General features: G+C 40.8%; 1 protein-coding gene across 5 annotated transcripts in view; it reads left to right on the forward strand.

Annotated features, from left to right (window-relative positions):
• DOCK10 (dedicator of cytokinesis 10) overlaps positions 1 to 13,299 on the forward strand; it is a 166,075-nt gene that overhangs the window by 100,811 nt on the left and 51,965 nt on the right. For all 5 annotated transcript variants that reach the window (XM_075099205.1, XM_075099206.1, XM_075099209.1 and 2 more), the window contains exons 15-19: positions 5,436 to 5,558; positions 7,331 to 7,410; positions 10,811 to 10,998; positions 11,625 to 11,690; positions 12,562 to 12,654. In XM_075099205.1, coding sequence (XP_074955306.1) covers positions 5,436 to 5,558; positions 7,331 to 7,410; positions 10,811 to 10,998; positions 11,625 to 11,690; positions 12,562 to 12,654 — 550 coding nt within the window. The remainder of the gene's footprint in view (positions 1 to 5,435; positions 5,559 to 7,330; positions 7,411 to 10,810; positions 10,999 to 11,624; positions 11,691 to 12,561; positions 12,655 to 13,299) is intronic.

Genomic DNA, 13,299 nt, shown 5'->3' on the forward strand with positions numbered 1-13,299 from the left:
GTCTCTCGGGTTGACAGAACTCCTTTTAGCATGTAATGGACTGTACAACAGCAAGAGCTAGTTCAGGGTCTGACCAGTCACTCATGCATGTGAAGAAAGCTGAAATATTCTTCTGCATCTTCAACAAATCTGAGTTTTTCTTGAAATAAAAAAATAAAGTCCTCTTCTTATTTTGAAGGAAGTACTTTTCTCTTTCATAGGATTCTCCAGATGGCAACCTGTAGTTGCCTCTTGGTGAAAGGAAGTAGGCAGAAGCAGGGTTCAGGCTGTGCCATATTATACTCATACGCAGATGCTGGGCTGTGTATGTACCATGGCTGTGCTGCTCAAATGCATTGCGGAGTACTGTGCCTCAGCCCAGAACTGTAGCTGTAGGTTTGCTCTTGCTCTGCCTAAGCAAAGTCTGACAGACACTCATGAAGTTTTACTTCTATCCCTGCAAGGTGGATAGCACCCTAAATGCCTGTCAAGCTAGGGTGCTGAGAAAATGGTGCTTTTTAGAAGATTCTACTCTCCTTTAAGTTCTGTGTTATCTCAGATATTTTATCATTAAAATACTAATTGGCACCTCCTTGGTCATCGCAGACATGGTATTATAACCATATAAATCTATTTTGTGATAACGGGCCATATTTTTTTGGAGTAAGGAATAAAATCTTGATTAGATCAAGCTTGACTAAATAAATAGTGCTCCACCAGATTTAAACCTGCATGTGAGTTTTTTGACTTCTGGTAACATGGTATATGATAACAGTAGCTTCCAGCCAACACAGCCAAGTCAGCAGAAGCATTTTCTATAGATGGATTGCTCTACTTAACTCCTACGCATCTAAGTGGAGCGCAGCAGTTGTTGCTGCTGCACGCAACACTGTGTATTGGGTAAATGAACAGAGATTTTCTTTCTGGAATTTGATGGGGAACGGTTAATTAGCACAGGCTGGAATGTGGCAAAGGTCGTAAGACAGGACAAGAGCAGTAAAGCTCCATTTGAGGGGAACTTGCTTGTGTGATGGTCAGTATAGTGTGTATGGGAATAGCTGGGAGTCTGAGCCTTCCTCGGCCTGTTTGCATGAGACTTTGACAATGGAAACCTTTGGCTCTAGTCCCATACTTTTTCAGTTTCAGAGGTGGCAATGAATTGTTTCACTGGGTATTGTCTCTGAAAGTACAGGCTGCTTTTAAAATGCTCAGTCCTAAGTCTTGGAAAATAAGATTGAAAAGACCTCTGTATCTATCAATGTTTTTGCTTTCCTGAGGTCATGATCAAATCATTCCTAAATATGTTTGTCTAGCCAATATTTCTGGCTGTGATTTCCCAAATCTAAATGGGAATATGTGCTTGTGGTGTTAGCAAATGCACAGCGAGTTCCATGTTTTGCAGACTTCTGTGCATTACACAAATGGCCTGCACATGGGCAGAGGACATAGCTGGGGTTTGTGGACATCCCTCAGTTCCAGCAGGCAATATTTTTTGACGGCATCCTAATTCGGTACTTCACTGCCCATACCATATAAAAAGCTTTCCTCCCATCTGCAGAATTAATTACAGAAAATATCCTTGAGTGTGTTTATCGGCTCTTAAACTTTTTCATTATAAATCGCATTATGAGATAACATCATTTGTCCAAATACACCACACGTACAAATACACCAAATACATCACCTGTATGAACTTGTTGGTATCAATGATGTTGCACAAGGAATTTTAGTTCATTGGGTCACATTCTGCACTCATTTACATCTGTTTATGTGTTAATGTTACTCAGGATCTCTTTGGTAAAAGCAAAGTATAATTTGGCCCTATAAAACCTATTTCTATTTTCATAGTTTGAAAATAGAAGTTTCCACAGGAGGCTGTTGCACTACAGGGGAAAAACTGGTTTGGCTATGATAAATAGCAAAAACCTGCATTTGGAAATGTGTTTTGCAGTTATTTCATTCTGGCATTAACCACACTCCTGTTTTTCTGTGGAAATTTTCTCCCCTTAAAGCAGTTACAGATGGCCACAGTGCAATTTTTACATATACGTTCAGCAAGCCAAAATCTTGACAGTTGAGTATTGGGCATGTCACTGAAACTCTTAATTAGCTTATGTGGCATCCAGTTTGTTAACATCATTCAAAAGCATGACTCAGGGTTCCTCCCTGATTTCTTGCTGGCATTGGCGGGATCTGGTGTCCGTATGCTCTCGCAGGTATAATTACGGTATGTGTTAGAATTACAGTGTGTCAAATCCATCTTCCATTCTCGTATTCCTGCCAGAAGTGCCAAAGTTTGCAAATATGTGCCTGAGCTACATATTGTAGATGTGGGGAAACTTCACTCACAGAGATGAGTTTTTACACTCTACTATTCCTTCAAATCTTCTCCACCCTCGTAAAGTTCACATTTTGGGGCCTAGTATTTGAGTCCTTCAACAGCTTGTGCAGCTGCTGGTTTGATATTCGGCTGGCATAGGCTGATGTAGCTGAAGGTGGTGAGGCTGCACTGATTTACAGTAGCTTCTCACGCTGACTCTCTAACCCTGGAGGTGAGCAACTTTTCCACAAATTGTAAGCTACCACTTAAACAGTAGCTTTTTCAGTGTTAAATTATGAACGGTGTGTAGGTTTTCTGTGCTTAAAGCATTTTTCTGATCGTCAACTATCAGCTAACAATGTCAGATCAGTAGAATCATAGAAATGAAACACTTTAAATACTGAGATGATGTTTTAGTTTCTGTAGTGAAATCTGTTAATTTGTTTTCCCCTAAATTAACACTGTTAGAATCTCTTCAGGATCTTAGTTCTGTGAAATTTTTCTTATTAAAATCTTTCTGGTAAATAAGTAACTGGCAGTAAGGAATGATTAATATATTAGACAAATACTGGGCTCCTGGATTGAAGGAAAACGTACTAAAACATCTTCTATTCTTTGTGACAGTTGTCATTCTCAAATGCCTTCAGTATGTTCACTGTGACAAGGAGCAGTCTTGCTCCACCTGTACCCAGCAGTCTGAAAGGACCTAGCAAAACATAGGATTGCGATTACTTAACAGCAGACATAATACATGTAATACTTGCTGCTCTGGCAATTCTTCAGCTTTAATGAGCCGGGGAATGGAGATACCAGTAGAGCTTGACCAGCAGAAAGCCGTCTAATTCTCTCCTGAGTGCATAAAACTTACCTGTTTTAAAGGAGGGTTGTCTTGTTTTCAATAGACATCTAAATTGCTTTTGTAGTGGCAAGAGCTTTACATAAATGGAGTATTGTGTGTAAGTTGGAGAGATAAGACTACTTATCTGTTTTGTATTGTGGATACCTAGTTTCATGGTTTTAACTTTGTCCTGGGTGTATTATTTAGTCTGGAATATGCTGCTGAACTGATGAGACATTCTAGAGGTAGGGTGTGTGATGCCCAGGGAGCACTGATGCTGGGGAGCAGCGGTTGTATGCAGGAGGACTCTGTAAAGCCCTTGTGACTCCAAATCAGAGTGGCCGGACAGGAGGAGGTGTCAATGCCCCGTCCCTGAGCCTCCCGGCAGGCAGTGCTCAGCATTGCTGACCCGGGGTGAGCTACCTCCAGCCCAGACCTGGTTCTTTTTCCTTTTACACTATGAACATCCCCAATCCTGCCTCGGTAAGTGCCCCTACACCCTGCCATGCTGAGCAGTGGTTTGCTCAGTGTCAGACCCTGCACTGGAATTGGTTAATAAGCTCCAGCAGAGGCTGGGTTTCCTCAGCGTCACATTGCAGAGCCCAGTGGCACAGTGGAAATCACACACTGTTTTAGTCCCCTCAGTCTGGAGAAGGAAGCAGTGTTAAATCCAGGAAGTATCATAGTGTCACCAGTACTGTAATAATTATTAAATGTTATCTTTTTTCTTTCTCTTTTTTTCTCACAGAGTTTAATAGGATTTGTAATGTAAGCAGTGGCTGCCAGAAATTAGGTCTGGTTTCTCCTTAATAACTTGAGATTTTTGACATGGCATATTGGTGTGGACCTTACTCCCTCTAACTGCTGGAGGCAAAAATCTGATAGAAGAGAGTTGATTATTCTCTACAGTTACAAAGAAATAAAATAGTGGTTCTTCTCTCAGTTAATTAAGACATGGTGCATTTATACTTATCCTTGGGATCCTCTTCCAAAGGTTTACTCCATTATTTTGCATCTGGCAACGATTTGTGCTGGCAACAATTCTTCTCACTGGCAGTGGAACAGAGAAGTAAATTAAGGAAGCAAGATTGGCCAAATGATTCACAGAACAGCACTTAGTGTCAAGAACATTTTACTTTTGTTAAGCAATGTTTTTGCATACTACGGTTGAATCCAAGGTTCATTAATTTGAATAGCTGTTACATTATCCAGTCCAGCCAGCATGTGTGACCCTTGGGGATGTGCAAAGGGCACTAGAATGTCTTAATTAAATCCTACAAGTGTCAATGAGCAGGAATGGAAATATCTGGGAACATTTTCCTATGCGCGCACAGGCTGATGCTTATTGTCCCTGGTTATAGACGGATATCCTGTTTTTCCCCCATTTCACTTGGCACTGGGTCGCTGGTTCACCAAAAATTTAGTCAATGCTCCACAAACTTGTTTTGTGAATGAAAGCTAAGCCCCAGAGAGTTGGTGTCATGCCCTTGGAAGACAGAGAACAGGTTTAATGAATAGGAAGATTCAGTAAAGGTCTCTAACCTAGCTCTGCAAAAGCATATGTTTCTTTACATGGTAAGATGTAGCAGTTGGGATTTGACATCTTGCTATGATTTCTGTTGTTTATCATGATTTTCATTGGATAATAACTTTTGGATGAAACAACCTATTGATGTAATGAATTCTTCAAAATGCTTTCTTGAAATAAGGAATCAGTCTCTTCTTTGAAGTGAAAGGTCATGTCCTTGATGTGTGAGCAAGATGGTGAAGTCCCATCAGGCTCGGGTAGTGGCTTTCAGCCAGGTATGGCCTCTCTGGGGCTTCCCCAAGAGCTTGCCAAGAGGCTGGAGAAGGCAGCCTTGCAGCTAGGGTGATGGAGGAGTGGGTGGGGGTTCGCTCTGGCTTTCTCTGGTGAGACTTAGCTACACAAGAGAGGTCAAAATGGTGGATGCTGAACTAGACAGTGATCTGTTCTAGCATTAAACCCCAGCAGCTCCAGACTGCGAGCAGTCACACTGCACCTGAGGTCAGTGGGGACTGTCTGTACCATGTAAGATTAAACAAAGTCTTAAGTCTTTGCAGAACTGGGGCGACATATGCAAGTAAACTGAAATTGCCTGTGTTCCTGCAAATGTACAGCTTGGAAGAGCTTTCTTCTATGAAGCTCTGCAGGGCTCTGAAGTTCTGAATTTGTGTAAGAATTCATATCATAACCTTGTTAAGATTGCATGACAATTTCAAATGTTCAAATATATATGGATGAGTGTTTATAAACATGTAGTTTTTCTTTCTTTATAGACCGGTGTTTAAAGATAATCAGGGAAATATTGACAGAGACTCCCGATTCTCACCTTTATTCAGGCAAGAAAGTAGTAAGATTTCCATGGAAGATTTGATTAAACTGATAGCGGAATACAGAAGGTAAGGAACAGTTTTTAATTTGGTTTGAGATGGAATAAAAGCTTGATAAAGCTGTGCAGAATAATTTTCACAGCTTTTTTCTTCATTTTACACAGTGTGCCAAAGCGGCCATATTAAGTTAGTGTTTTTCATATTAGCCTATTACATGCCAAAGAGTGCTTTAGGCTGGACTTTCCAGGAAAACTGAAATGTCATTTGGCACATTAGTAAATGTTATTGTAACCTAAAGATAGTGATTCCTTAAAGTAGCTTCTGTCAGGGGAGATGCAGGTGAAGTAACAAAAAAGAGAACATTATCTAAGGGAAAAAAAGAAAGGAGGGGAAGAGAGAGAAAAAAATGAAAAAGCATTTTTTAATGGTTTCTCCACTCCTTGCTTTTGTTTCTTTGGGTCTCCATGACAAACTGCAGAGTGGACATTGGATGGAAAAAACTTCTCCAAATGTTTGACAGTGTGTAAATTAGTGAGTGGTGGTTTGGCTGGACAGCCTTCCACGCCGGTGTAAATCTGGTTAATTCTAGAGTGTAATCTGTGTTTGTACTGGATAAGTGACATGAGAATTAAGCCATGAATTTCTTTGTCCCTTCCACTCTAAATGTGCCTAGGAATAAACTAATCTAATTAACTTCTGTTCCATTTATATAAAGTCCGATCATAGAAAGATTGAATGACAACTTGTCGTGGTTTAGCGGCAGCTCAGCCCCACACAGCCGCTCGCTCACTCCCCCACCGGTAGATGGGGGAGAGAATCAGAAGGGTAACGCTCGTGGGTTGGGATAAGAACAGTTTAATAATTAAAATTAAAAGAAACAACAATAGAAATGCAATGTAAAGGAGAACAACGAGAGGCGCAAAGCCCCGGGTGAGGGGGGAAGGGAGGGGAGAGGGGGAACGAACCGCCGGAACAAACCGCACGCGCCGCAGCCGCCCGCCGACCCGACGCCGCGCCGCCCCCGCGCTGCCACTGCCCCCCCCCAATATACTGGTCATGGTGTCACATGGTATGGAATGAACCTGCCATTGGCCAGTCGGGGTCAGCCGCCCCCACCATGGCCCTGCCCCTCCCAGGCCCCCACCCCCGCCACGCGGCAGAGCGCGGGAAGCTGGAAAGGTAGCCAACCCCCACAGTGAGGAGAATTAACCCCTTCTCAGCCAAAACCAGCACACAACTACAGGGGTTGGGTCAGGCCCTTAATCCCTTGTGCCATCTTGCTGTTACTGGTCAGGAAATTTTACTGAAATTCTCACTATTGTTATTAGGGTCACCACTGCTGGGTTTGTCTAAAGCGTCTCCTAGATAAAAGGAGTTTAGCATCACAGTTTTGGCACTTCTCAAATTGCTTGGGCATAAGGAATATGTCTTGGCCCCTTTTCAGCATGGCACTTGCAGAAGCTGTGATGCTGTGAACTCATCTCAGTGGTTGTTGAATTTCCTTTAGAGAACATTTGATTCAGATTTCAGAAGGAAAAAGTGGGTAGTTAATTCTCATAGGGTTTAGTTCATCAGTTTCTTCCTCATCTACAAAATATGCTATAATGTTGCTTGCAAAGAGAAAGCAGGAATGAGGCCAAGACAAAAAAACCAAACCCAAAACAAACCATGTTTCTTTCCTGCTGTTGCATTTGATTTTAGTTTAATAACCAATAGGTGTATGTTAAATATATATTTATATTTTAAATCAGGGTCTGGGTTTCATTTTACATTAATTTCTGTTATGGATCTAATCTCCGTTGTTATAATTTTCTAAACTGTTTTCATTTCTGTCATTGCAGAGCAGAGAAGATTAGCAAAATACAGACTATACCTGGCTGTTTGGAGATTGCAGTTGATTGTGTTCCTTTGGAACACCCAAGTATGATTCCTCTTTTTAATTGATTCTTATAATTAAATAGGACATTGTCTTAGGCTTTCCAGCCATAATTGCTGCCTTGAGACAATTCTGGTAGACATGTCTGTCGCTGTATAGAAAAATGTATGCAGGGGAGTGTTCTTGATTTGTTTTCATTTAATCACACCATTCTTTTTGTCCTGTACCTGACCAGATATACTCCAGCAGTACAGAACACAATATGCTGAATCCACAAGTGATGAAAACCCAAGGATCACTTTTTGGTCTCTAAGGGATTAGGCCAAAGAGCTGAGTGGACTTCTGTAGCTTGAAGTTAATAGCCTTGCACTGTTGATGGGCTGGGGTGCTCTTATCTTTTGTGAATTAGCACATATGGGACATGCAGCAGGTTTCAAGGATGCAGACTAGATGGAGGGCTTCATTCAGAGTCCACGCTGGCATCAGTACAGCAACTGCTACGATAGATGCTTCTGACTGGATCCTTTTATCTCATTTTAAGTTTTTTCTTTCTAGGGCCACATTTCTGTGACCCACTGTTGCAAAAAGCTCAGGACCATTGAATTCCTCTGAAGTCTGTCATCATGCATCTTTATACAATCTTCATATGGTATTAGATAAAAAAGTAGTTTCACTAACATTTCAAAGGCTATTTTTGATTTTGAAATTAAAAGAAACTGATAGCTCAGAGTAGAAAAATGGTCCAAAGCAGCTTGGGCCTTGTAGTGTTACCTGACTCGGTCTGTACTGTGGCCAAGTGAAAGTCTGGCTTTAAAGGGTATGTATGTACTAGTAAAGTGCCCAGTTCCCGTGGAAAGTCAATGAAAATTCCCTCACACTAGAGTAACGGCTTAAACCTTTCTTTGGTGCGGGGAAAGTTTGCCTTACTCTGAATAAGGCTGTAAAATAATTTAAAAATTGTACCAGAAAACTTCCATGCTGTAGGATTCTTTAAAATCTCTATGAAAACTCTTCTTGACTTCAGCCAGCTCTGGAGGAAGCCTTGTACTAACAATAACCAGTTCTGTTATAACACCTTCTTCCCACCCAAAATAAGTCGTGCTAGGCTAGTGCTAAAATGCTTTTTTGCCAAGAAAAACCACTGAAAAAGGAAGTTGGCCCAAGATCTGTTCAAGAATTTGCCTGTACGATTGTGTCTTTAGGGACCGACACTACCCTGCTTCACATGAGCATCAGTTTGCATTAGACAACAGAAGTAGATCTTTGTTTTTATAAGACTTTATTTACTATAGCTACAACAAGAGCTGGAGCCAGTGGTGTATCGGGGATGTTGTCTGGCAGTGTTTAACCTGAAACAAAACTTCTGCATTTTCTGCTGCATGGGGGGAAGCCAAACTCACATAGCTCTAGCAAAGGGAGAAAAAGCTTTCTGAAGTTCCCACCTGTGCTGTGTGGTCCCTGATCGTTGTCCTTTGTGCTGGAATGCCGGGGCCCTGAAGCAGGCAATAGGGCAGTGGGTACTGTTGCTGCTACTCCCCTGCTTTCCCCCCCCCTAAAATACCAATTAAAACTCCCAACTGTGAGGCTCCATTCTTGTGGAGAGCAGTCACAGAGAGTAGGTTGTAGCTGAGAGCCATGTGACTGGCAGCAAACTGGCCTGTTGCTTCTGTGTGCATGTCTGTGCAATGGAAGTGAGGCTCAGAGAGACCAGACCTTCACAACTGGCTGCAGGAGCCTTCTTCCTGTTATTGCTGCCTCTTCACACACGCCACAGGCTATCACTGCTCTCCTCTCTGAGCCATTGGTATTTAAAACTTCATTACTACTTACTCCCCATTTTGTGTTCAGTTCAACACTATTCCTGTTTCTCTGTGGATATTCTATGGGCTCCTGGAAGTGCAGTGCGCAGAGGGCACAGGAGGACTTCTGCAGAGAGGCCTTAGCACTGCATTCTAATTCTTGAGTTGGCCCCCAGATTTCTGTAATGTTAATGATGTTCAAAAATGGACACAATCAGAATGCTTATAAATGAAGTTTGAGGGGCAGCTGGCCAAATTGTAAGACGCAACACACCCTGTATTTTAAGATGGGTTGCCTGAGATTTGCCCAAATGGAAAGCTGCCCATCTTTGCTTTGTAGGCCAAGAGCAGTGAGTAGAGTCTCCCAAGTACTGGGTATGTTAGTAGCAGAAAAGAAAAACCTTCTAAAGTTTGTACGTGACCCTGAGTATCTTCACTGACCAACAGAGGAATTTGCATGATTGTCTTCAGGACCTATTGCTGGTGCTGGGGAGAATAAACCTTCTCAAGGCTTTTCTACAGCAGCTGGTGGTTACTTCTGGCTGACAAATGGAAGTTATTTGATTTAGCTGTTCCCTTTTAGTGCTGCTAATTTTGACTGGGAAAGACAAAAGTTTTCAATTATGGACCTTTCCAGCATCATTCAGGACCTATGTCCGTTGGCTGGGTGTACAAGTCAGTCGGACACATTCATATTTTGGTGGGCACCAGGCTGGGAAGAAAACGTTCAGTGTCTATTTGAAAGAAAGCAAAGAGAAACAACCATGCTATAGCTGACTCAGAGCTACTTCTCCCCAGCCTGCTTGGGCTGCAGAGGACCTGCACTATTCTGAAACTGGCAATTTCCTCTTGTGCTAGTTTAGAAGGAAGTAAAATTGGGCATAGTGTATACAAGGGATCACCAGCTTCTTTTGGCTTTCTCACCACAAATTGGTAGGCTTTTCCTGTGAGTTATTCTAGGGTTTGAGGAATAAATTTGTAGGCAGGACCTTCAAATTGCTTTTCCCAGAAACAGCTCAGGATACCCCTAAGTTGGTGACCCTTCTCAGCTGCTTTTGTGAAACAGCCCTTGAATTCTCCATGCTGAAGTTAAACATCTCACTGATTTAATGGCACAGGCAGAGTGTACTGTATTCATTTTTCACCTCTCCCTGTCTGGGTGACAGAGTGCTTCTCTTCACCTTCTGTTTCTTCATCTGATTTCCGTTATCCCAATTGCATCATATATTTAATCTAGTTCTGCAGTACTTGTTTCTTCATTTCATTTACTACGTTATTAGATAATAGAAAAACTTAAATGAGAGATTGAGCTGTAAAATTAATTAGAAACAGCATCACTTCAGTATATTCTGTTGAAACTGTCCGTGTACCAATGGTGCTGTTATGCCATCAAACACCATCAAATACTGTGTGTGCCAAAAGAGGGTTTCAGTGATAAACCATTTAAGGATGATATATTGTAATTGTTCTGACGTTACACGGATGCAGTTTAAGTCAGGATTTGACCTGTTGCATCTCAGCATTACTTATTCTTTGAAAGCTAAGGCAGAATTTTACTTCTTCCATCTCAATATTACTTAGTCTTAGTAGTAAGACTGTAAAAACAAACATAATGTGTGATGGTTTTCTTTTCTGTTCTTTTGAAGACTGTGTAACTTCATCTTTTATTCCAATCAAGCCATTTAATGACATAAAGGAGCATCAACCTACAGTGGAAGTTGAGGAGTTTGTACAGGAATCAACAAAATATTCTCGACCTTATAGAGTATACAAGAACCAAATATACATATATCCAAAACACCTCAAGTATGATAGCCAAAAATATTTCAACAAGGTACAGTATGTGACCAATTCAGGCCAACATTGGTTAGTAGTGTACTGCATGAGCTCTCATTGAAATGAAGAAGTAATCATCATAAAGGAGGGGAAAATGGAGATGCGAGACACTTCCTTGGCTTTTGATCTTTTTCAATTTTTGCAATCATAAAACATTGGTACAGTTTTAATGGAATGAATCTATGGATTAATTTTGAGTTGTATCAGTGATTCAAAGAGATAATGTGGTAGTAGCTTTTTCACAATTTTCAGAAGGGCTGTATTTTAATGAAATTATGTGGGCAGATAAAATTAATCTGGGTAATATTTGTATTTCTTAAATGAAACTTTAGTACTACTTGTATTTTCATGATGACTGAAAATTGATTAAGGACAAGACAAGGTAAGTGCTGGTCATCTTATAATCTGTTTCTACACAGTCAATTTGAGGTCTGGCTTGCATTTTCTTGGAAATATTATTTCTAGTGATATGACTGTGACTTAAAGGCACTTTAAATGTTGCTATACCATCTGCATATTTCTCCTAGATTTTGAAAATAGCTTATTTCAGCCCTTATAGTTTGCCTGTGTTTTTATGGGTACCCCATTTCTGATCTAACCTTTAATACATTCCTGTCTTTTTAGGCACGGAATATAACAGTGTGCATTGAATTCAAAGGCTCTGATGAAGAAGGAGTGAAGCCACTGAAGGTGAGCCACAAGAAGAGTACATTCTGAGAACAATGTTTGTGAGGACATTACTTATAAAACCCAGGAATCAGGGCTGTACTAACCCAGAACAATTAAAGACTGAATGTTGTCATGCATCCTTCTATATTTGCACTGTGGTTCTATTTGATCCCAGCTGGTCATGGTGATTCCAGCTCACAGTGCCATTGTGCAGTGCTGGCTTTCTGACTGGTAGAGAGGGAAGAAGGCCATGTAAGAAAACTTAACCATTTTTCACACTGCAACTTGCTTATTCTAAAATTTACTGTTTACCTGACATTTCTCACTGCACTCATGGCACTTGATTGAAGCGAGTGAGGCACAAAATTTTAAGAACCTTAGATTTAATTCTTAACCTTGCTATTGACCAAGGGCTATTACATACTATTGTTTTTCTGTAGTTTCCCCACCAATAAATAAAGTTGCTATTACTTGATAATCAAGAGCCTCCAGACTGGACTTTGCCAGAATGGAGATTGTTAACTGGTGTAGCTCTTGTAACATTGAAAAGTCAGTAAAGACTTCGTATTGTGTACTGAAACGCATAAAAGTGAAATAGCTTTTGTAAAGCTTTTTGCAGAAAACTCTGAAAATGATAACAGCAAGGAAGTCGTCTAAGGAGTCTGCATTGCTTAGAGTGTAGGGTATTTTTCACAGACTCAATGGACTTTACTGGAAGTATGTATAAAAGATTTCAGGTTTAAGCACTTAAATATTTTCTTTTTAATATTTGATCAAAGTAGTTATCAATCTTTCATGATATTGTTTTCATTGTATGTGCATATTAGATATACCAAGACTACTGTCATCAGCAGTATTTTGCAATGTAATTAAAGCATTTTACTTTTATCAGTGTATTTATGGAAAGCCAGGTGGACCATTATTTACAACAGCAGCCTACACCGCTGTGCTACATCATTCCCAAAATCCTGATTTCTGTGATGAGGTCAGTCTGCTTTTTCTTTCATTAAATGTCGGCCAATCCCACGTGTTTGCCAGAAAAAAATGTGTAAAGAATACTTCTGTTAAAATTGCTTGTGCATCTGGATGGGTCTGTGTCTTGTAGCTTTACATACAGTATCTCGTTTTGATTTTTTTTCTTAAATCAACTCAGTGTATCCTTCCTTTTGTCAGATGTTCTAAGTACAGTTAAGATGCTGTAGAATTAATTAGGAGCAGTCTAGCTGTCTAAAATGCATGTCTGGATTACATTAAGGGTCCAGCTGCATCTCTGAATTTAATGGAAACCGTAGACATTATGATGAAGGGTGAAGCCAAATGTCAGAACAAATCCCTCTCTGAGATGAGATCTGCATCGGGGCATTTTTGTTGATCCAGTGGTCTCAACAGAATGTACAGTGTTGGGTAGTGGCTGCAGCAAGCTGTTTAGCTGGTGCTTTTGGGGATGCAGCTATAGAATAGAGTTTGTACTAGGCCTTTACCAAATGTTAGTCACGCATGCGTTAGTCACACGTTACATTTCACCAATGCCAAGTATTGATTCCCCAAGCTTTCTGCAGGTGAACTTAATTTCACCCTTTTAGTGACTGGTGTGTTTGACAGCCTCTGAATGTCACATGTCTGTTCTGGA

The sequence above is a fragment of the Phalacrocorax aristotelis genome, chromosome 7, assembly GCF_949628215.1.
Source record: "Phalacrocorax aristotelis chromosome 7, bGulAri2.1, whole genome shotgun sequence".
NCBI classification, from domain to species: domain Eukaryota; kingdom Metazoa; phylum Chordata; class Aves; order Suliformes; family Phalacrocoracidae; genus Phalacrocorax; species Phalacrocorax aristotelis.